The 24,728-nt window shown below is 40.9% G+C and overlaps 1 protein-coding gene across 4 annotated transcripts in view; it reads left to right on the forward strand.

Moving 5' to 3' along the window:
* PKD2L1 (polycystin 2 like 1, transient receptor potential cation channel) overlaps positions 1-24,728 on the forward strand; it is a 63,588-nt gene that overhangs the window by 7,350 nt on the left and 31,510 nt on the right. For 2 of the 4 annotated variants that reach the window (XM_043989953.1, XM_043989950.1), the window contains one exon: positions 14,298-14,376. In XM_043989953.1, the coding sequence (XP_043845888.1) occupies positions 14,298-14,376 (79 nt within the window). Of the gene's footprint in view, positions 1-1,574; positions 1,782-14,297; positions 14,377-18,391; positions 18,462-24,728 lie in introns of all 4 variants that reach the window. The other 2 variants (XM_043989948.1, XM_043989951.1) reach the window with 2 other exon arrangements.

Consider the following 24,728-nt stretch of genomic DNA (forward strand, 5'->3'; position numbering starts at 1 on the left):
CAGGAGATGGATGAGGAGAGATTTGTTTGTAGTGGTGCTAGCCGCCAGCTGAAGTGAGGGGTCACCCCAACGTGGCCTTAGCTTCCGAAGAAGAACCAAGCACCTTACAGACAACTGAAGAGAAAGCTCTACCTTTTTTGTTTGTTTTTTGTGGGGCAATGAGGGTTAAGTGACTTGCCCAGGATCACACAGCTAGTAAGTGTCAAGTGTCTGAGGCTGGATTTGAACTCAGGTACTCCTGACTCCAGGGCTGATGTTCTATCCACTGAGCCACCTAGCTGCCCCCAGCCCATTCCGTTTTACTTAGGAACATTAGTTGTTAGGAAGTTTTTCCTAACTTGGCAGTTAGGTGGCGCAGTGGAGAGACTGTTAGGCCTGGACTCAGGAACTGACTTGAGTTCATATTTGACCTCAGATGCTCACTAGCTGTATGACTCTAAGGCAAATTACTTAATAAATACTTATTTCCTCCTTCCTTCTGTTCCTCCCTCCTTCCCTCCCCTCAGCTCCCCTCAGTTCCCCTCCCTTCCCCTCCCTTCCTCTCCTCTCCTCTCCTTCCTTCCTTTTTCCTCCCTCTCTGCTTTCTATACTTCCATGATTCCCTAGGGACCACTTGACCATCCCAGGGCACTGAACCAGTCAGGTTCAAGCTAAGTCTGATGAAACAGTCAGAAAGTGACATTTGGATTGATGGAACTTCCTCTTGGGAATCTGGAGTAGGCTGGAGGTTCACATAGTAGCCCAGCCCAAACATGATCATTGATCCCAGGATAGGAACAGATGGCCTTCTGCTCTAGCTTTAAGTAACCTTCCTAGTTAAGATGGATAAAAGTTGGAACGTATGGGCCATTTTCCAAGGTGAATGCAGGTGTTGGTGATGGCAGCCAAAGGCCCAGTTCTTTCTTTTTCTTTTTTTGATGAGGTAATTGGGGTTAAGTGACTTGCCCAGGGTCACACAGCTAGTAAGGGCCAAGTGTCTGAGGCCAGATTTGAACTCAGGTCCTCCTGACTCCAGGGCCACCTAGCTGCCCCCAAAGGCCCAGTTTTATTGGGGAAAAGGGGGAGATGGATAGGGAGAGGGAATCTTTGCTGTTCTAATAAAGCTGGACCTTGCCCCATAAACTATGGCCCCATCTCAGTGGTGGTGGTCAGCATAGTCCATACAGGCCTTTTCCTCTGCTTGTATCTATATTCTGTGAATGTTCCATAGTTGGCTATCCAGGCAGTGGTAGTAGCCAGGAAGCCAGAATTCCAAGAGAAAAAAGTATGAGGCAGCTAGGTGGCGCAGTGGATAAAGCACTGACCCTGGATTCAGGAGGACCTGAGTTCAAATGCAGCCTCAGACACTTGACACTTACTAGCTGTGTGACCCTGGGCAAGTCACTTAACCCTCATTGCCCCTCAAAAAAAATTTTTTTAAGTATGGAAGGAAAGGCAGAAAAAGAGAGTCAAAGGGTATAGAATGATGTCAAATACAAATTATATAAAGAGTCATCAATAAGAATTAGGTATTCTGTTGGTACTCCTCTGCAGTATATAATGAGTGAGCCTGTCTACTCATTTGTCATTGATAGGTTACAGGCCAATGGACACAGGGCCATCCAGACATGGGAAGCAAATTGGGAACCTCGATAAGAAATGATGTCTAAGGAGAATCATACAAAGAAAAACCATAAACCAGCCAGAGCCACGAAGTGTAGAAGGCCCCAGAGAAAGGATATAAAGCAATAAATTGGGTCATTTGGGTGAAGAAATTACTCCCCACCAGGATTCATGGGATGGTAAGTTTTCTGTGGTGATTCTCTCCAGATTCCCAAGATGAAGTTTCATCAATCCAAATGGCATTTTCTGACTGTATTCTCAGACTTAGCTTGATCTTACCTGGTTTGGTACCCCAAGATGGTCAAGTGGTCCCTAGAAAATCATGGAAATAGGAAATCCTCCCTAACCCTCCTGGGAGCAGAATGGGAGAAAGGGGTAAGATTAGGTCAGCTATGTAGCAAACATAATGGATACTTCCCAAGTACTTTCTTTTTTCTTTCTTTCTTTCTTTTTTTTTTGGGTGAGGCAATTGGGGTTAAGTGACTTGCCCAGGGTCACACAGCTAGTAATTGTTAAGTGTCTTAGGCCGGATTTGAACTCAGGTCCTCCTGAATCCAGGGCCGGTGCTCTATCCACTGCACCACCTAGCTGCCCCCCAAGTACTTTGTTTCCTCAGGATAAACGTCCCACTTTGTTGGACAGTCATCAGAACATCTAGGATATAGACCTTGCAGAGATATGGGGCTGGGCAGCACTGCCCCAAATAAGGACTTTCCTCATTAAGATAGGGGACAGAGGATGGAAGTCCACATATGCACGAGTTGCTGAAGGCAGTGACTGTTATTCTTCTGAGGACCACAGTCATTTCTATAGCAAATGATACATTTCAAAGTGCTTTCCTCACTGCGGCCCTGAAATAGAAATACAGTTCATTTTTTTAAAAACTTTTTTTGGTGAGCCAATTGGGGTTAAGTGACTTGCCCAGGGTCACACAGCTAGTAATTGTTAAGTGTCTGAGGCTGGATTTGAACTCAGGTCCTCCTGAATCCAGGGCCAGTGCTCTATCCACTTCGCCACCTAGCTGCCCCAATACAGTTCATTTTGCAGATAAGAAAATGGAGCCTTCTGGGGGGAGGAAATGACTTGTCTTCCATTACATTAGGACCTAGTGATGGCTTTGGGGTTTGAAGCCAGGTTTTCTGACTCTTGGTTCAATGTTCTTCTCACTCTCCCATCCTACTTCAAACACCGTTTCCCCCCTTGTATTCAGGTGCAGATTCAAAAACTCAGTTTTATCTTAAGTTTATCAGATTTTTGGTTCTGAGCTGGAAGGGACCATAGAGATTATCTGGCCCAATACCCTCCGAAAAAGTGACAAGCCAAGAGGTGGTGGTGTGATACACTGACTTGCCCAAGGTAGCAGGTGAGGAGCCAACTCCAAATCATAGAATGATATTCTAGCATCTCCAGTGAGCACCTTGCAATAGAGATGGGAGACTTCAGCAGACACAATGCTCAGAGTTCACAAGTTTGGTGATGTCTTTGAACTTGTCTAGCTGGGATTGTTTGGGGGGATGAGTGGGACATCTGGAAGAGTGAGCAGCTTCACTCTGGAAAGAAGTGAGCAGGCAAGATGAGGTGGCTTCTGAATTCCTCCTGATGCCCCTCTGTCCCTCCTTCCTCTGGGAAGGATTCAGAAAAGAGAATAGCCCTTCCCCCAGACTAAAAACTGATGGAGTCCACTAGTGATATTGCAGAGCAGTTGCACACCTCCCTCTGTACCTCCCAACACATACCTTGACTGTTTTTGTTTTTGTTTTTTTGGTGAGACAATTGGGGTTAAGTGACTTGCCCAGAGTCACACAGCTAGTAAGTGTCAAGGGTCTGAGGCCACATTTGAACCCAGGTCCTCCTGAATACAGGGCCGGTGCTTTATCCACCGCACCACCTACCTGCCCCCACATACCCAGACTGTTAAAGGGAGATTAGCCTAAACCTCAGCTCTTCAATAAACAACTGTTGTTGTTCAGTTGTGTCTTCAACTCTTTGTGACCCCATTTGTGCTTTTCTTGGAAGATCCTAGAGTGGATTGCCCTTTCTTTTCTCCAGCTTATTTTGTAGATGAGGAAAATGAGGCAAAAAGGATTAAGTGATTACCTAGGGTCACACAGCTAATGAATATCTAAGGGCAGATTTGAACCCAGGAAGATGAGTCTTCCTGACTCCAGGCCTAGCACTCTATCCACTTCACCATCTAGCTGAGACTTCTCTAAATCGATTAAATAAACTGAGATTTATTCCTGGTCCCTCCTTACTATGGGAAAGGGTAGATCTTAGGGGAACAAAATAATTCTATTCCCCTTCTCAGATTAGGCACCTGTTTCCTTACAAATGACTTCTTTTTCAATTGCTTACCACTATTGTTATTACTTATGAATCTTTCCTTTCTCTACCTTTATATAGAATAGAATCAGGTGCCTGTCAAAATCCTTGTCTGATCTGATTAATGAATGCAATGGTTGGAAAGCCATGAGGAAGTTGGGGTCTCTGCAGACAGACAGGAGATACATTCTGTCTTTGGAGGACTGCTGTGCAAAGCTCTCCCACCTGATGAGTCACATGATCTTTTTTTGGGGGGGGGGCAATGAGGGTTAAGTGACTTGCCTAGGGTCACACAGCTAGTAAGTGTCAAGTGTCTGAGGCCGCATTTGAATTCAGGTCCTCCTGAATTATCCACTTCACCACCTAGCTGCCCTCTACATGATAGACCTTTAAATATTTGAAGTTCTCCTAAGAATTCTGGACTGGAGTCTTTTCTCCAGGGTAAGCATCCTCAGCTGTTTCAGTGAATCCACTTAAAAACATGTCAGAGCTTGGTGAATGGAGAATCCAAGCATAGGGAACTGGATGCTCTTGAGGGTTGTTTCCACCTCATTGTGAATCGCTTTCTCCACTTAGGGATATTTCTGTGTCAGGAAACAAGAGAGATGGAATTAGGGCTCCTAGTTCCAACCCTCCACCCTCCCACTCAAGACTCACCGTCACATTCTCATTGTTTCCTGATTCTTTATTGATATTCTGTATCAGAATTTTTAAAAAGGTTCCTGCTGTTACAATGTTACCTTACCATTCCGATTTCCAAGATGATAGTTTGTTTCCATTTGCTACTTTGTGGTTGCCTCATGGGAGTTTAGGGAGAAATTCTGTAACACTTACAAATAATCTCTTAGGCTACATCCCTTCTGGGGGGATCTCCATGGATTGTTGCAGATTCTAAGATTTTGTTAAGGGCTAAAATTCTAGCTAGTCTGTCTAAAATATCTAATGAGTGGTCGCCAATAAATTATAAGCTTTAGCAAGAGTTAGACTTTTAAGCATTTATTAAGGAGAATAAGAATTTGGTAAAGAGAGAGAAAGGCCTAGATTCCTATCTATTAAAGGGAGAGCACATTTCTAGCTCCCTTCTCCGCCAGCGTCCCCAGGAAAGAGAGCGAGACTGAGCGCCAGTCTCTTCCTTCCTCCTCCCACTAGCCCGCGTCACTTCCTGACTCCTGGTCTTGCCCTCAAAGACCTTCCCTTCATGGGCAGAACTCTTCTACAGTAAGTATCTAGCAGGTGGCGTCATTCCAATCGTTACAGTCCCCCCTGTTGTTCCTCAAGAAACAAAATGTTTCCTTGACGGAACAGTAAAAACAATATAATAACTATTGCTAACTAATAATATGTGAACAACAATATAGAAAAGGAAGAGAGGAAAGTTTTGTCCAGAGGGGCGATTTTTTGTCCTCATGAACCGACGCTTTGACATTAGTCTTGCAAAGGGAGGGCCTCTGCAGAGAATACATGTTACAGATGGTGTATATTATAACAGAAAGAGAAAAAAAACAACAAAAACAACAAATCAAAACTGTTCATTTAAAGTCTCTGAAGTCTTTTCTCAGATGTCCTCTAGGTGTAGTCGTGGAATGGAAGTCTTTTCAGGGGTTGATGTGTGGATACTGGTAATCAGCCAGGAAATTTCCTACAAAATTGAGCTTAATACAACTTTAAAATAGCTTTGTCAATAATCAAATCAAACAATGAAAGTTCTCAAAAACATGTCTAAGGGAATACAGAATCTTAGTTGTTAACACGTGAAACATACAATAAAACAAAAATTGAACCATTCTTTAAAATTACATTATTATTATAGTCCCCCCTTATGGAGAGTAATTGAGAAGACAATTGCTGCGATATTAATTTTTAAAAATAATTTTTATCTTTGTTTCATCACTTTTTGCATCATCTGCCTAATTATCCTCATGCCATTATGAGAAATTAGAAAATCTAATATAATTGGTAACAGGTGTCAAGGCCAAATTCAACACTGTTATTTATCATGACACCTGAGATAATTATGGGGGTTACCATAAAAGAACAGAGAAATGATGGGATATGAGCATTCCCACACTTGAGCAATATGTACTGTCCATGCAGTATGCCAGGCTTAAAATAGGTGGATGGAATATATGTCCATGCCACCAAACATATTGGAGGAAACTGAGTCAAACTTAATCAGATGCATGGGATTGAGATGTCCATGGCATCAGGCATATAGGAGGGAGCATAGAAGCCAGGTGTAGGAGTGAGATGGGTGGGATGAATACTTCCAGCCATCTGTACAATATTGTGGGGAAAAATAAAATAAAATATTAAACCAAGAGAATCCAACCTCAACATTAGTCAAAAGCCGTTCCCTCGGCCATACCTTGACTTCATGCATTTCTCCCCTCATGTGACAGTTCAGTGTCTGCTCTTGCATGTATTCCTCTTGTGATTGGATGGCATCTTGGCCAACTGGCATCTGATAACTCAGAATAAAGGTAATTAATGTCTTAAATGATAAGTTCCCATAATCCAAGTCTCATATGGATTTAAAAATTGAGGATAATAAATGATTGCAAAAAATGTGAATACATCTTGACTCAGAACACAATATATAATTATGCAACAATTTCAAATAATACCCCTTTTTTAACTTAGTATACAATTACTTTTTTGAACAATCTGAACATATTTAAATACAAGTTAAAGCACAACAGAATCTCAAAGAAAACTTTTTTTGAAAAAAGAAAACTTTTACAAATGTTCCCCTCTTTTTTTTTTTTTGGAATATGCTTATCAAAAATAATACTTCTAGAATCAATTTACACTTGCCATGGCAACCAATTTGCCAAGGAAATGCTTTAAAGAGTTTGATCAAATAATCAGTTGAGAAAAAATAACAAAAACAAACAACTCAGAATATGGGAGCACAATACTCCTAGAATTAACATTGTATTATGAAATCAAAACCATGTTTCAAAATTAGATAGATGAATGAATAGAAGAAAATACACGTGGAATAATAAGACAATGAAATTCAAACTAGGGAAATCTAAATGAATATGAACTTAATATTAATAAGAGTATTATAAAATATAAACTTGATCACATGACTATAAAAAGCTTTTACAAATATTCTCCTTGTTTTACAAACTAAGTATAAGACACAATCTCAAAAGCCTGAAAATCTCTATGAAAATAAACCCATACCATTAATTTCAAAATGTATATGTAATAGCATAGAAATCCTATGTAACCTCTGAACTGATACTATCACTCTGAATGAATTCAGAACACTTTTGATTCCGATATCTAAAATCCCCAATACTCATATCAATACCTTGCTGTTTACTTCTACATTTCTGTAAAATATATATACTTCCATGGCAAAAGAATCGGAGTCTTGAACTATGGTGATGATTGTCATTCTTATTCAGCTTAAGTTTTTCTTCTTTAACCCCTCTATATTGTCTGTCAGTCTTTTCACCATACAAATGCTTTATAAGATTACTAATTAAAGACAAAAGCAGGTTAGCAAAATTATGAACAAAACGGGCATATGTGGAATTTAAAGGGTTTTCTAAGATTGTCTCAAAAGCACAGCCAGGCCGGGGAAGGGCTGAGCCTGAAGCTGCAAATGTAGTTAGAGAAAGTTGAGCATGCGCATTAGATCTTTGGACTTCCCGGGCAGGGGAAGCTATGGGCTTGGCCATGGGGGGAGTAGAGGGTGGGGTCTGGAGAGGAGGGGAGGGACCAGAGCAATTTGAATCAGACTTGATTTTGAACTCAGGCCTGGATTCTTCTTCCCCCACTTTTCCTCCAGGTGCTAGGGGATTAAAAGCTTCTAGAGGGTGGGTCATTGCCTCCAGGCATGCAAAATTAAAGCAACAATTAGTGTTAGAACTGGGAAAAGCTGCAGGAATCTCTTCAGGTTTCTCTGAAAAAGCATGGTTGGGAGAGGGAGAGATATTTCCTTGTGTGAGTAAGTTGCTGGCTCTTCTAACAAAAATAAAAAGAAAAATAGAAAATCCAGAAAAACAAAGCATTAACATGATCTTATCTCCCATTTGTCTGGTTAAACAGACTAAAATCAAAAATAGGCTAATTAGGGAGTTTAAAAGGTCCATTCGAAAAAATTTAAAGGGAAAACACAGCCAGTGCGCCAGTACTTAGCAGTTTAAAGGGAGAGGGAGGGGAAATTTCTTACCCAACCAGAAGATCAGAAGAAGACTGAGGGTTAGCTTTCCTCTTCGTGGTCAGCCATCTGTTAAGGGCTAAAATTCTAGCTAGTCTGTCTAAAATATCTAATGAGTGGTCGCCAATAAATTATAAGCTTTAGCAAGAGTTAGACTTTTAAGCATTTATTAAGGAGAATAAGAATTTGGTAAAGAGAGAGAAAGGCCTAGATTCCTATCTATTAAAGGGAGAGCACATTTCTAGCTCCCTTCTCCGCCAGCGTCCCCAGGAAAGAGAGCGAGACTGAGCGCCAGTCTCTTCCTTCCTCCTCCCACTAGCCCGCGTCACTTCCTGACTCCTGGTCTTGCCCTCAAAGACCTTCCCTTCATGGGCAGAACTCTTCTACAGTAAATATCTAGCAGGTGGCGTCATTCCAATCGTTACAATTTGTTAGAGACCTCAAAGGCATTCCTAGGATACAATAGCTCTGTCACCTACCACCTGCAATATCCTCATCTCCCCTACTCTGACCTTATCCTCTAGGATCTAGTGACGTTAGCCATCCTGCTATTCCATACAAAAGAGACTATGTTTCCTGTCTTGGTCCTTTTTCACTGGCTGTCCTCCCATGCTTGAAATTCTCTTCTGCCTCACCTGTACTTCCTGGCTTCCCTTAAGGCCTCACTTAAATCTCATCTTCTAGAAGTCTTTCCTGATAGAGTCAAGGTGGTATGTTAGAGGCAGCAACTCAGCTGACCTCTCTCAATATTCCCCTCCAAACAACTTTAACATAACACCTCAAATGAGCTTTTCGAGTGGCAGAGCCAATAAAAGGTCAGGTTAAGACATTTTTTCAGCCTAAGAAAACTTTGGAGGTCCACAGGAGAGGTCTGGGGTGGATGCCTGTCTGGAGTGTACACAAACTGAGGCAGCCACAGCAATCATAGAAGCTTTGGGAGCTTTCTGCCCAGAGACACTAACTGGTCAGAAATAGATTACAGGGGAACCTGTTGCTGGCACTGGGTACAGCTGTTGCTGATTAGCAACTCTATCACCCATACCCAGTTTTGGGTCTCAGTTCCAGAGTGAAGAGGAGCCCTGGTGATTTGTTACAAGGGAGCAGGGGCCCTGGTCACTGTTCCAAAGTAAAGAGGAACACCAGAGCTTATAGATGCAGAGGAATAGGAGCCTTTTCTGGTAAAAACCAGAGCATAGACCAGGAGAGTAGCAACCACACCTCTCCCCAGATCATACCACTTGGAATCACTGAAAACATGCAGATCCCCAGAGCTAGTGCTGAAAACAGTATCACACTTGAGACAGTGCCTCCCTATCCCCAGATGAGCTGAGCCCAACTTTAACATAATATTCAAAGTTTTAAAAAATGGGCTGGAAAAATAAGCAAACAAAAAAAAATCATGTACAAAAATATTTATAGCTGCTTTTTTTGTGGTGGCAAGGAATTGGGAATTGAGGGGCTGCCCATCAATTGGGGAATGGCTGAACAAGTTGTGGTATAGAAATGTAATGGAATTCTATTGTGCTGTAAGAAACGATGAGCAGGTAGATTTCAGAGAAACCTGGAAGGACTTGCATGAATTGATGAGTTAGATGAGCAGAACCAGGAGAACATTGTACACAGTATCATCAACATTATGTGTTGATCAACTGTGATAAACTTGATTCTTCTCAGCAACACAATGGTACAAGATAGTTCCAAAGGACTCATGATGGAAAAGGCTCTCCAAATCCAGAAAAAAAAGAACCGTGGAATATGGATGCAGATTGAACCATACTATTTCTTTTGTTTTTGGTGCTGTTGTTTTTCTTTTCTGAGGTTTTTCCGTTTTGCTCTGATTCTTCTCTTATAACATGACTAATGAAGAAATATGTTTAATGTTATTGTACATATATAACCTATATCAGATTACTTGCTGTCTTGGGGAGGGGGGAAGGGAGGGAGAAAAATTAGAAACTAGAAATCTTATAAAAACAAATGTTGGGGGCAGCTAGGTCGTGCAATGGATAAAGCACCAGCCCTGGATTCAGGAGGACCTGAGTTCAAATCCAGCCTCAGACACTTGATGCTTACTAGCTGTGTGACCCTGGGCAAGTCACTTAACCCTCACTGACCCACAAAAAAAAAAGAAAGAAAAACAAATGTCGAAAACTATCTCTACATGTAACTGGAAAATAATAAAATACTTTTATAATAAAAAAGCTACTAAAGTGTCAGAATACCAAGAACAAACTCAAAAGAAGACAAAAATGGGGAAAATAGCTACACCAAAACCTCAAAGAAAAATGCTAATAGAACCAAAGCCGGACAAGAATTCCTGGAAGAGTTAAAGAAATAGATAAGATTGGTAGAGGAAAAATTGGGAAAAGAAATGAGAGTGATGCAAGAAAATTATAAAAAGAGAACAGCTTGGTTAAAGAGGACCCACTGCCCACATTAAAGAAAATAAGACCATAAAAAACAGAATTGGTATAATGGTAAAAGAGACAAAAAAAATTTACTGAAGAACTCCTTAAAATGCAGAATAGGCCAAGTGGAAAAAGATGTGCAAAAGCTCACTGAAGAAAATAATTCCTTAAAAATTAGATTTGGGTAAGTGGAAGCTAATGACTGTGAGACATTAAAGAAACAAGATAAAGTCAAAAGACTGGGGGAAAAAAGAAGAAATGTAAAATATATCACCAGGAAAAAAAAAACTGACCTGGAAAAAAGATTTAGGAGTGATAATCTAAGAATTATGGAACTACCAGAAAGCCATTATCAAAAAAAGAGCATAGACATCATATTTAAAGAAATTGTTAAGGAAAACTGCCCTGGTATGTTTGATTTAGAGAGTAAAATGGAAATCAAAATAATACACCAATCACCTCCTAAAAGAGATCCCTAAATAAAAACTCCTAGGACTGTTATAGCCAAATCCCAGAATTCCCAGGTAATAGGGAAAATATTACAAGCATCTAGAAAGAAACAATTCAAATATTATGGAATCACAGTTAGGATCACACAAGATTTAGTAGCTTCCACATTGCAGGAGTAGAGGGCTTAGAATATGATCATTCAGAAGGCAAAGGAGCTAGAACTACAATGAAGAATAACCTACCTAGAAAAACTGAGTATAATCCTTCATGAGAAAAATGGATATTTAATGAAACATGAGATTTTTAAGCATTCCTGATGAGAAGGCCAGCACTGAATAGAAAATTTGACATTCAAACCCAAGACTCAGAAGAAGCATAAAAAGGATATGAAAGCATATGAAAGAGAAATCATAAGAGATTCAATAACGTTAAACTGTTTAAATTTCTCTTTGGGATTCATGTACCTCCTAGAGCTTTATTATTATTAGGGAAGTTAAAAGGAATTTACATAGACAGAGATTATGTTGGAAGGACTTCCAAAAAAAATAAATGAAGGGTGAGAAAGAGGGATGCACTTGGAGAAGGGGGATGGGAGAAGTACAATGGGGAAATTTTTCTCATATAAAAGAGGTATGTTATGGGCAGTTGGATTTGGAGAGCCTTTTCCATCATGAGTGGTGCAGTGGATAAAGCATTGGCCTTGGATTCAGGAGGACCTTAGTTCAAATCTGGCCTCAGACACTTGACACGTACCAGTTGTATGACCTTGGGCAAGTCACTTAACCCTCATTGCCCCACAAATTTTTTTTTTTAAAAAAAGAGGTATGGGAGCAAGTGAGGTAGTGCAGTGGATAAAGCGCTGGCCCTGGATTCAGGAGGACCTGGGTTCAAATCTGGCCTCAGACACTTGACACTTACTAGCTGTGTGACCCTGGGCAAGTCACTTAACCCTCATTGCCTGACCAAAAAAACCTCCCAACCCCCCCCCCCAAAACAAAACCCCAACAAACAAACAAACAAACAAAAAAAGAGGTATGCAATGGAGGGGAAAATGGGGGAAGTAGGTAATGCTTGAACCTCACTCTCATTGGAATTGGTTCAAAGAGGTAAGAATATATATACACACTCAGGGGATCTAGAAATGTATCTTACCCAATAGGGAAATGGGAGGGGAAGGAGATAGGAGATGATAAAAGGGAGGATGGATTAAGGGAGGTAGTGGTTAGAAGCAAAATAGACTTTTGAGGAGGGATAGGATAAAAAGAGAAAGAAGAATAAACAAAAGAAAATGGGATGGAGGGAAATGTGAATAGGATGAGCTCAGCCATAAAAAGGAAGCAGTTAGTAAAATGGATTAAAAACCCAAATCCAACAATACATTATTTACAAGAGACACGTGGATTAAAATAAAGGACTGGAGCAGAATCTAATATGCTTCAGCTGAAATTTTAAAAGGCAGGAATAGAAATCATGACCTTAGGCAGGGCAGCTAGATGGCACAGTGGATAAAACACTGGCCCTGGATTCAGGAGGGCCTGAGTTCAAATCCAGCCTCAGACACTTGACACTTACTAACTGTGTGACACTGGACAAATCACTTAACCCTCATTGCCCTGCCAAAAAAGAAAGAAAGAAAGAAAAAGAAATTATGACCTTAGACAAAACAAAACCAGATCTCACTAAAAGAGACAATCAGGGGAAAACTACATTTTCCTAAAAGGCACCATGGGCAATGGAGTAATATAAAAATTTTTCAGCAAATATCTCTAATAAAAGCCTCATTTATCAAATATATAGAGGATTGAGTTATATTTATAAAAAACAACAGCCATTCCCAATTGATAAAAGGATATGAACAGGAAGTTTTCAAAAGAAATCAAAGCTATCAATAGTCATGAAAAAATGCTCTAAATCACTACTGATTGGAGTAATCCAAATTAAAACGATTCTGAGGTACCACCTCACACCTAATCAGAAATGCCAGATACTGGAGGGGTTGAGGGAAAATAGGTACACTGATGAACTTTTGGTGAAATAGTGAATTGATTCAACCATTTTGGAGAACAATTGTGCACAGTAACAACAATATTGTAATGATGACCAACTGTGAAAGACTTGGCCACTCTTATCAATACAATGATCCAAAACAATTACAAAGTACCCATGATGGAAAAAAAAAAAGTCATTCACCTCCAGAGACCAAACTGATGAACTTTGTCTGCAAACTGAAGCATAATTTTCTCACTGTTTTTTTGCAATACAGCTAATATGGAAATATGTTTTGCATGATTTTACCTGCATAATTGACATCACATTGCTTGAGTGGAGGAGGGAGAGAATTTGAAATTCAATATTTTAAAAAGAAAAGAATGGGGGGACAGCTAGGTGGCGCAGTGGATAAAGCACTAGCCTTGGATTCAAGAGGACCTGAGTTCAAATCCAGCCTCAGACACTTGACATTTACTAGCTGTGTGACCCTGGGCAAGTCACTTAACCCTCATTGCCCCTAAAAAAAAAGAGAGAGAAAAGAATATAAAAAATAGATAAATAATGCTATTCTAAAAAGGAAATATAAGAAGCCTTTCCCAATCCCCCTTAATGCTAGCACCCTTTCTCTGAGGTTATCTCCAATTTATCCTGTATATATCTTTTTTTGCACACATTTGTTTATAAAGTGTCTTCTCCTCCTTGACAGCAATGATTTTCTTTCGCCTTTCTTTCTATCCCCAGCAATTAGCACAGGGTTCGGCATATAGTAGGTATTTCATAAATGTCATATATATGTGTACACATATATATATGTATGTATATACACACACTACAGATATACACATACACACTTAAGTATATGTGTGTGTATACACACCACACATATGTAAGACATACACATACATATAGTGTTTCTACCTTATGTATACATACATGCATGCTTGCATCATACAAATACTGCAGATGGATAATGAGCTAGACCCAGAACTGACTAGAGGAGCTGACTGGGTTGCTTTTGGAAATTGTGCTTTGCTCCTATTGCTACCAAGTTTATCCCTGAAACAAAGGCCTATCTTTTCAACAACATTATCACCTGGTAGTAGAGGCAATGTGACTTAGTAGGCAGAATAGTCATAGTGCTGGGCTTAGAGTCAGAAAGACCTATTTTCAAATCTTGCCTCTGACACTTATTAGCTTTGTGACCCTGAGCAAGATGTACTTTGGGTGATTACCTAGGATAGATCTATTAAGTTATAGATGGCTGGCAGTCTGCTTTGGTAGAGAGAATTCTGTTCTCACACCAAGTATTCCCTGAAGCAATATTTCTTCTATTTTTGTGGTTATAATAGATGTCTACAAGTCACAGAATCCAGAGTCTCCAAGAGGATCCAAGGAGAAATTCACTGAAAGGTCAAGGAGAGACACATGGTAGGTGTGAATGGGCTGCAATATCTATTAGCCAAGAATTGCACAACAGAGTGGTGTAAAGGTTGTCATCAGACATATATATGATGGGAAAGGAAGACAGGTTGGTCTTGTGGCAAGAGTGAAGTCTAGCCAATGGACAGCCTAAATGATATGTTGGTATTTGTTCAATGTCAAGAGAACTGGAGGAAGGGTTCCAGAATGTTGGGTGGACCCACTATTGATGGGAAGAAGTGATTAAGAGTCATTGAGAATTAGATGATATGGATACATTGTGATCTCTGCCACTGACAAGATGACAGACATCACAATATTCACAGACATCACTTATGTACACATCATCATTAGAAATATGCTGTGGGGGCAGCTAGGTGGCGCAGTGGATAGAGCACCGGCCCTGGAGTCAGGAGTACCTGAGTTCAAATCTGGCCTCAGACACGTAACACTTACTAGCTGTGTGACCCTGGGCAAGTCACTTAACCCCAATTGCCTCACTAAAAAATAAAAAATTAAAAAAAAAAAAGAAATATGCTGTGACCTACTTAGCCCACCATCCTCCCTCTCCATAAATGGCCTTTGGGTAATTTATAAGCTTAGAGATTGTGGTATTACATTTGCAACCATGCATCATCACCTGGAAAATGTATCTTTAAAAATGGAGTTTTATGCCAGATAACAACTTGGGAACAGTCAAAAACATTAAAAAAACTTCCTAGTTGCTATTCAAACAGGGGCAGCTAGGTGGTGCAGTGGATAGTGTACTAGACTTGGAATCCGGCTGACATCTTTTTTTTTTTTTTTAGTGAGGCAATTGGGGTTAAGTGACTTGCCCAAGATCACACAGCTAGTAAGTGTTAAGTGTCTGAGGCTGGATTTGAACCCAGGTACTCCTGACTCCAGGGCCAGTGCTCTATCCACTGCACCACCTAGCTGCCCCGGTGGCTGACATCTTTTTGAGTTCAAATTTGGCCCCAGACTTTTACTAGCTATGTGACCCTGGACAAGTCACTTAACCCTGTTTGCCTCAGTTTCCTCATCTGTAAAATGAGCTGGAGAAGGAAATGGCAAACCACTCAAGTATCTCTGCCAAGAAAACCCTAAATGGGGTCATGAAAAGTCAAACAGCTGAAAATCACTGAACAAAAACATCCAACCTTCTCTTCTCCTGTTAACTGCTATGCCTAACTTATTGTCTGTCTACAATGTTTGTCCCAAATATGTATATATGTAAATAAGCATACACAGACACACATATAAAAATATGTGTATTTGTATACACATATATAGACATATGTGTGTGTATACACACACACACACATACAGAGAAAGACACACACACATATTGGTGTATTATCTCACTGGACTGACTTTCCAACTGTAGATTATGGTCTGGATGGTAGGTATTTTTCATCCACTTATTTTTTCCTGTGTGGATTATTGTTAGGCCAATCTTTTTTGAATAATCACATGTCTCATTCAGGAGCTGCTGTAGTTTTGTTTGTTTGTTTGTTTGTTGGGGGGGCTCACTGCAACTGATACAATATTATCTGTACACAAGATCATCTAAAGTACCTCATGTTCTATAAGAATCTCTCTTCAGTTTGGACTTTGAACAGACTCTTCTTACATGACAGTAGTGAACACCTTGATTGAACATATGTCTCCCTGTTTTGACTCTTTTGACATGACAAATCAGAGTATCATTGAGCTATTTATTATCTCTGTGTTCACATTTACTGGGGAATCTTTTATAAGAGAATAGAGCCTTGAATTTTGTATTTTGCAATATAAACCAAAGCACTTTTAAAATATTTTATTTATTTATTTGTGTGTGTGTGTGTGTGTGTGTGTGTGTGTGTGTGAAGCAATGGGGATTAAGTGACTTGTCCAGGGTCACATAGCTAGTAAGTGTCAAGTGTCTGAAGTTGGATTTGAACTCAGGTTCTCCTGACTCCAGGGCCAGTGCTCTATCCACTGCGCCACCTAGCATCCCTAAGGCACTTTTAAAAATAGTATTTTATTTTATTTTCCCCAATTACATGTAAAGATAGTGTTTAACCTTCATTTTTGTGAGATTTTGAGTTCCAAATGTTTCTCCCTCCCTCCCTTCTCTCTCCCCTCTCTGACAACAAGCAATTTGATATAGGTTGTACAGTACAATCATATCAAACATATTTCAACATTAATAAACTAAAGCACTTTGTAATCAATAGACAACAAACAACTGTGGAATCTTGTATTTTCCACACCTTTCAATCTATGTTGTTACTGTAAAGATATGGTCTGCTTTAGGAGATGGTTTGCAAAAACTACATGTTCCCTTATCATATTTTAATAAATGCATACAATAAAGTCTTGCCCTAGTAGATACTCAATAAATGTTTGTCGAATTTAATAAATGCTCATTCTTTTAACGATATGTTCTAATTTTGTTTTGCCAACAATAAAAGTCAAGCTTGTTAGTCCGTAGTTTGTAAACTCAGTTCTCTCTTTTTTAAAATCTGAAAATTTGCACTTCCTTAGTTCTTTAGCACCTTTGTTATTTACCAAGATTTGTTTTTCAAAGATCACTAACAATAGCTCAGTCAGCATACTTGCCAGTTGTTGTTGTTTTTCTTTTCCCCAGTAGCCTAGGGTGTGGTTCATCTGGAACTGTTGACTAGGACTTGAATGCATTGAGTTTGAACTCAGTATAACTTGATGCTGTCTTATCATGTCCTAACTTATTTTGAGTGTTCACTTCCTGTTAACTGGTTTGATCCTTTTCCATCCAAATACCATTTCTCTTAAAAGAGAAAATGGCAGCAAGATAAGAGTTGAATAGTCCGTCCTTCTTACCCATTATCATCATATTGGCAACCCAACAATCTTTTCCCCTTCTTTGATTCTTTTCTTGCCCCTACAAACTATTGGGGCAAGTTGTCAATGGCATTGGAAATGTTGCCTGTTCAATGGTATGTTGTCCATGGCATTCATTGCTTTCTGGATTTTAATGTTCTTGATAGGATTCCCTATACAGCACCCTGAATCTCCTTTGCATTCATCCTCCTTCACCTGCCTTTGCTTTCACTTTTTATACATAGCCTTTAAAAATCTGATTTGGTTTTATGAGTTTCCTGTGCATGTCTTTCTCTCCTTTTTTCCCCCTTGGCTGGGCAATGAGGGTTGTGACTTGTCCAGGGTCACACAGCTAGTAAATGTCAAGTGTCTGAGGTTGGATTTGAACTCAGGTCCTCCCGAATCCAGGGCCAGTGCTTTCTCCACTGCGCCACCTAGCTGCCCCCTACATTAATGTCTTTAAGCAGCTCTCCCTATTCCTCTTTTTTAGAATAACTTCTGCTTGTTTTTTTTGTTTTGGTTTGTTTTGGTTTTTTTTTTTAGTGAGGCAATTGGGGTTAAGTGACTTACCCAGGGTCACACAGCTAGTAAGTGTTAAGTGTCTGAGGCCAGATTTGAACTCAGGTACTCCTGACTCCAGGGCCAGTGCTCTATCAACTACACCACCCAGCTGCCCCTGCTTGTTTTTTAGAAAATCAATCTTTGATTTCTATCCTGCTTGAATTGACTTCCCTTAAAAATACCAGGCCATTAGAACCTAACTATTCTTTCTCTAAACAATTTGAAATTTGCTATTCTAGCTCTAGGGCGCACAATAATAACAGATTTTCCTCTATTTTTTCAAAAACTCTATGACTATGTGGTGTTCCTAACATTTCTACTTCCTTGTTAGTCAGTCATGTCTAGAAGCGCAATTCCTTTTACTTACTCCTTCACTTTTTGCAGACGAATTGAAAATTAAGGCCAATTACAAATGTTATCAGTTGCTCTTTTGAACTCAGGCAGATGTCTGGACCATCACTATTACTAGCATGCTTTTGTGTCAGATTTAGGATCTGTCTACTTCATTGTTTTTCTCCTTCTGTCTGGGTGGTCCAAAATGGACCCACATCAATGTCATTTTTCTTTGTACCTTCATTGATATTTATTTATATGCTTTCCACTATGTTTTCTATTTCAGGTTTCTGGATTTCCTCATATGAGTATATCCCTTTAATATGCAAAGATACTTCATTACTCTTTTAAAGCAGGTATGTCCTTCCAGACATAGATAATAGGGGTCCAGGAAGCAATACAAAGATAAAGGGGCTAGGAGTAGACCAAGAGAGCAGTGGAGGAGAAGTGGGGAGAATACAGGATAGTCAGAGAAGGGGAAGAGAGCAAAAACCATGGCTAAGGAGGGCCAGAAGAGAAGTAGGAGTTGAAGACTGTAAAGGGTGGAGGGGAATAGAAGAAAGGGCCTGGAAAGGCAAAGGATAAAAAGAGAATGAAGAAGGTTGGGCAGAAAGGGCAGGGAAGGGGAAACATGAGGAGAGGATTCTTGGAAGGAAGAAGGAACTTCCTTATTTACCTCATCCTTCAGATGAGAAGGGTTATTCTGGATTGGCAGAAAAGGAGAAGACAGTGAGGGCAGAGTATTCCAGTTGGAAGGTGACCACCTCATGACATTGGGCACCATGGAATGGGATCCAAAGAATCTCAAGAAAAATCTCTGAGTGTACTTCAAACCTTTCATATCCATCTCTCAATGGCTCCAAACCTTTGCCTAAGACACATATTCCAGCTATAACTGCCATCAACATATCTCAAGGATATCTTTGAGGTAGAATTTGACTACTTCTATTAGCATCGTTTTTGTGTTGTCTGAGTTTGGAGAGTGAAGGTGAAAATGAAAGGAAGAGGTACTTGCTCCCTCCTCTGGCTCCCCACCCTTGGAATATGGTTACCAGATGGATCCATATTCTCCTTTTTTTTTCTTTCACCAAGGAGTTCCTGCCCTCTAGTCACCACTCTCAACTGCATCCCTGCAGAAAACTTTCTCTATGCATGGATGGGAAGAAGAAGGAACAGTGGAGGAGAAAAAGTGACCAGACAGACTAACTTCCTCCCACAAAGGAATGGTGGTTGGCTCACTTTAGCCTAAAGGCAGGAAGAAAACAAACAAAAACCCCTGGATCTAGCTTTACTTAATTGATAAACTATTTTAGCTCGGAGATGCCAGAGAGGAAAACCACTTAGCACTTTGGTCTAAGGGTTCAAACCTTTGTCCTATCTGGATAACTCCTATATGTGCAAAGTTCATGTTCCCTCTCTCTGTCCTCCCCATTTCACAATACAAAGAAGTTAGGACCAATCCCTTATAGCCACCTTCTCAGTAGCTACAAGTCATCATTGCAGGATATGCCATCTGCTTATATGTCCCAGATTGATCCCATGACCCTCTAACCATATGATATTTTTAAAAGGAGGTCATTCAGCTCCATGGGTTTCTTCTGCAAATTGTTTCAGACAGGAATCCATGTTTACCATCAGGTTCTAGATATGTTTTCAGGGGAAAAAAAATAGGAGTTCAGCTAGTATTCCCCATTGTCTACCACCCAAAGACCAATGTACATTTGTAGTGGGCAATCTGGGACCTTAAATACTATTTACATTTCTATACTGCACACTTTAAGAACAAGGTAAAATTTCTTTTGGTGGTGGAGTTTGAAAGAGCAGTGCAATATTCAATTGAGGATATCCTTGGTTAGGGAATTCACTAAAGACACTGGAGAATTAGCTCAATGGCTCAGTCTAAAGAACATTGGAGATCTAAGACAACTCTGAAGGACTTATGATGAAAAATGTGATCTATTTCCAGAGAAAGAACTAATGGTGTCTGAATACTGATTAAAGCATCTTTTTAAAAGTTTATTTGGGGCAGCTAGATGGTGCAGTAGATAGAGCACCGGCCCTGGATTCAGGAGTACCTGAGTTCAAATCCGTCCTCAGACACTTAACACTTACTAGCTGTGTGACCCTGGGCAAGTCACTTAGCCCCAGTTGCCTTACTAAAAAAAAAAAAAGTTTATTTTTCTTGAGGTTTTTTTGTCTGTTTTCTTTCATGACCTCACTAATATGGAGATGTTTTTCATGACTGTGCATATATAGCTTATATTAAATTGCTTTTGTTTTTGAGTGGGGGGGGAGGGAGTGAGGAAGAGAATTTGGAGCACAAAGTTTTAAAAACTGACATATAATTGGGAGAGTTCAAACCTGGCCCCATGTGCTTACTGGCTGTGTGACCCTGGACAAGTCACTTAACCTCTCTCTGCCTCAGGTTCCTCAATTGTAAAATGGGGATAATAATAGCACCTACTTCACAGGTTTGTTATAAGGATGAATAATTATGAAATGCTTAGTATGGTGCCTAGCACACAGTGAGCACTTAATAAATGCTTGTTTTCTTCTGTCCTGACCAGCTTCTCCATGGTGGGTAGGAAAGGGGTATAGTAGAGAAATATTGAAATCGAGTGATGAAAAGCCTGGAAACTCCCATGACTCATAGCATATTGGTGTGTTTTATGACCTTAATGAACCTATGGAGAGAGTGTGCAATGGAAGATTTAAGTAAGAGGATTAGTAAACTTCCCCTATCAATAGTAGAGGCTGGCCACTGCTGAAGAACTTTGGTTTATTTTCATAAAGTGACTCAGATTCACATGAGTCCCTGCAGGTGGGATAGGGCATAGCTGCTCCATTCATATCCCTGGGATACTTCCCCTCTGTATTGGCCAATCTCTGTATCTCTCACAGTCATCAACCCCTGAAAAGGCAGAGAGGGGAATCATGTGTGTGTTCGTTTTCCCTCCCCCAAGTAACTTGTGGTGATACCAATACATATGGTCTCTTTTCATTGGTTGGTGGAGGGGTGGAGAGAGTCAGGCTTCAGAAATTAGATGAACTCCCTGATGATAAAGACTTCTTGAGAAAACTTGGCTTGCATCTCTGTTACAGCACCTGACAGGAGATGAAATGCACCCCAATCACCTAGGGTTAGAAAAATCTAGCTACAACATCACTGAATTCCATGCCTACTGTTTGACATGTGCCACAGTGCCTGACCCTTTTCAGGTAGACCATATCTATGCATAAGGGGTGTATTTGTGTGTGTGTGGACTGCATTTAAGGGGGAAAATTAGGGTTTTTCAAGTGATCATGGAGCAAAGGAGCATGATTTGCAAAAGGAAATTGATTAGGGAGATTTGTTGCAGCAGAGCAAGCTTGTCCACACCATCTGTAAGTACTGCCTTTAGAACACTCACTGGGAATCGGTTAATCCAGTTGTTGTGGCCTGATATCCTTAAGACTGTTGCCTTTGTCTTAGGGCACACATGCGATGTAAGTCAGAGGCTTTGCCAACAGGCTGATTAAGTTGTGCACCCTGGGTTTCCAACAAATGACTGAGGGCATTAAGAACTGGGGAGGTCCTGGGGGACAGGAACGAAGAAGTGACCAAAAAAGTGATAGGTACAGGTTTCCTTGGTGGGTATATGTTACCCTCAGGAAGAGCCTAAGAGCAGTTTTAGTTTGGGTTGGTAACAAAATAGGGTCAACTGGGAAGGCCAGGACCAGGACCCCAGCAAGTCCAGTAGAATGTGACAGATCAGAGTCACAGAATGTTAGAGTTGGAAGAGACCTGAGAGGTTCTCTGGTCTGACCTCCTCCCTTTTTGGATAAGGAAACTGAAGTAGGGAACGGGTAAGCAATTTCCCAAGGTCACATAGGTAACAGAGCTGGGGTACAAACTCAAGTCCTTTGATTCCAAATCCAGTGATCTTATTTGTTTTGCGAGGCAATTGGAGGTAAGTGACTTCCCCAGGGTCACACAGCTAGTGTCAAGTGTCTGAGGCCAGATTTGAACTCAGGTCCTCCTGACTCCAGGGTTGGTACTCTATCCACTGTACCACTTAGCTGCCCCTCCAGTAGTCTTTTGTTTTGTTTTTGTTTTTTTGTTTTTTGGTGGGGCAATGAGGGTTAAGTGACTTGCCCAGGGTCACACAGCTAGTGAGTGTCTGAGGTCAGTTTTGAACTCAGGTCCTCCTGAATCCAGGGCCAGTGCTTTATCCACTGCGCCACCTAGCTGCCCTCCAGTAGTCTTTTCATGGGGAGGACTCAGAACCACAGAATCTGAGAGCTGGAAGAGAGCTTGAGGCTGTCTGGTCCAACCCAGACTCAAACAAGAATCCCTTCTAGAATACCCCTATCAAGCGGTCGTCCAGCTTTTCCTTGAAAACCATGAGTAAGAAGGAACATGCCCCCTCCCTCCTTTGGAGACATGTCATTGTTGGACTCAGTGGGCAGTTTCCAGCCATTGCTGATAGCTGTGCCTGCCAAGTACTACCTATGTGATTTTGAGCAAATCAGTCAGTCAGTCAACAAGCATTAATTCAGTGCTTACTGTGAACCAGCCTGTGTTAAGCACTGAGAATACAAATGTAAGCAAAAAAAAAGAAAGATGGTCCCTGCATTCAGGGAGCTTACATTCAGATGGGGGAGGACAACACATAAAGGGACCTGAAAAGGGGTGAAGGGGAAGAGGAAGGTAACTATGCTGGGGCAAAGTCCAGAGAATAAAGGATGGCTGGGTAGAGGCCATTCCCCCACATGGAGCCTCTGGGAGGGATTCAGCAACAGGAGAAGGTGATGAGGGGGAGAGGGAGAAGACAACTGAAGGAAATCACTGAATTTCACTGGGCCTCAGTTTTCTCATTTGTATGTAACAACCTTTGTCTAGGGGTCAGCTGGTCACAAAACCCCTGGGCCTTGTTGTTCTTCCTGCTTTGTGAAGAGAGGAAACTTATGTGAGATTATGCTATCAATCTGGACTCCAAAATTTCCTTCCAGTTGGGTTGCACATATCAGACTGTGATTCTGTTGTCCTTCCCAAGACATACAGGAAGTATTTTACCCCACAAGGGAGAGTTTGCTCTTAGCTTGGCCCCTTGATGACTGCTGGGTCCTATGGCCACCTGCAGCAGGGCACTGACTGACTTCTAGGTCAAAGACCATAATTTAAGGTCATTTGGCATGGGCAGAGAGAGAGGTGTCAGGGGCACTGGGAGGTCAAAGGATGAAGCCAAGGTCAAATCAGAACAATCTGAGAAACATTTATTAAGCAACTACTCAAATAGATGTGAAACAAAACAGTCCCCACCAAAGCAGCTAGGTGGCACAGTGGATAGAGCACCAGCCCTGGATTCAGGAGGACATGAGTTCAAATCCAAGCTCAGACCCTTGACACTAGCTGTGTGACCCTGGGCAAGTCACTTAACCCCCATTGCCTCACAAAAACAACAACAACAACAACAACAACAACAACAACAAAACAGTCCCCACCCTCAGAGATCTATCAGTCTAGTAGAGAAAAAAAAAAAGCATGGATGCAAACAAATGTGATTCAGGGCAATACACCAACAAGAATTCAAGTGCACAGTATTTGTCAGGCCCTGGGTCAGGCTCTGGCTGTCCAAAGAGATGGTGAAAAGTCCCTTCCCTCAAGAAATTTATGTTCTAGCAGGAGAGGGAAGCCTGTACAAATAAAAGTCAATATAAAAATCTACAAAAATGCCAAGTCTGGGGAGTGGGGGTGAGTCACTAGGAGATGGGGTGGATCAGAAAGTCTTCATGAAGAAGGTGGTGTTTGAGCTCGACTTGGAAGGAAGTGAGGAATTCTGTGCGGTATAAGGAAGAAGGGAGTCTATTCCAGGCATGGGGCCAAGGAGATGAGAGGCAGAATATCATGATGTGAGGAACAGTAAACAGTACACAGCTGAACACATCATGTGTTATAAACCTGAAAGGTAGGCTAGAATCAGACAGGCAGTGATTGAAATCATGGGAAAGATCAGTCAGAGAAGCTCTGTGACCTGCGGCAAAGTGCTTCACCTCTGTTTGCCTCAGTTTCCTTCTTTCTTTCTTTTTTTTTTTTTAGTGAGGCAATTGGAGCTAAGTGACTGGCCCAGGGTCACATAGCTCTAGTAAGTGTTAAGTGTCTGAGGCTGTATTTGAACTCAGGTACTCCTGACTCCATGGCCTGTGCTCTATCCACTGCGCCACCTAGCTGCCCCTAGTTTCCTTATTTCTTAGTCTTTTAAAAAAAATTTTTTTTTTTTTAGTAAGGCAATTGGGGTTAAGTGACTTGCCCAAGGTCACACAGCTAGTAAGTGTTAAGTGTCTGAGGCCGGATTTGAACTCAGGTCCTCCTGACTCCAGGGCTGGTGCTCTATCCACTGTGCCACCTAGCTGCCCCTCCTTATTTCTTAAATGGGGATAATGATAGCAACTACCTCCCAAGGACCAATGTAGTTGGGATGGATTTAATTGATCAAATTGATCGTGAGACATCTCAAAAGAATTACAAAACTCAATGACTCAGTTTCCCAGGTTTTACTGAAATACTGTGATGACCACAGGGAGAGCACCGAGGAGATAAGTGTCTCAATTTGGGAGATGGAAATGGTTATATTTATAGTGAG

Source organism: Dromiciops gliroides, chromosome 2, assembly GCF_019393635.1.
Source record: "Dromiciops gliroides isolate mDroGli1 chromosome 2, mDroGli1.pri, whole genome shotgun sequence".
Lineage (NCBI taxonomy): Eukaryota > Metazoa > Chordata > Mammalia > Microbiotheria > Microbiotheriidae > Dromiciops > Dromiciops gliroides.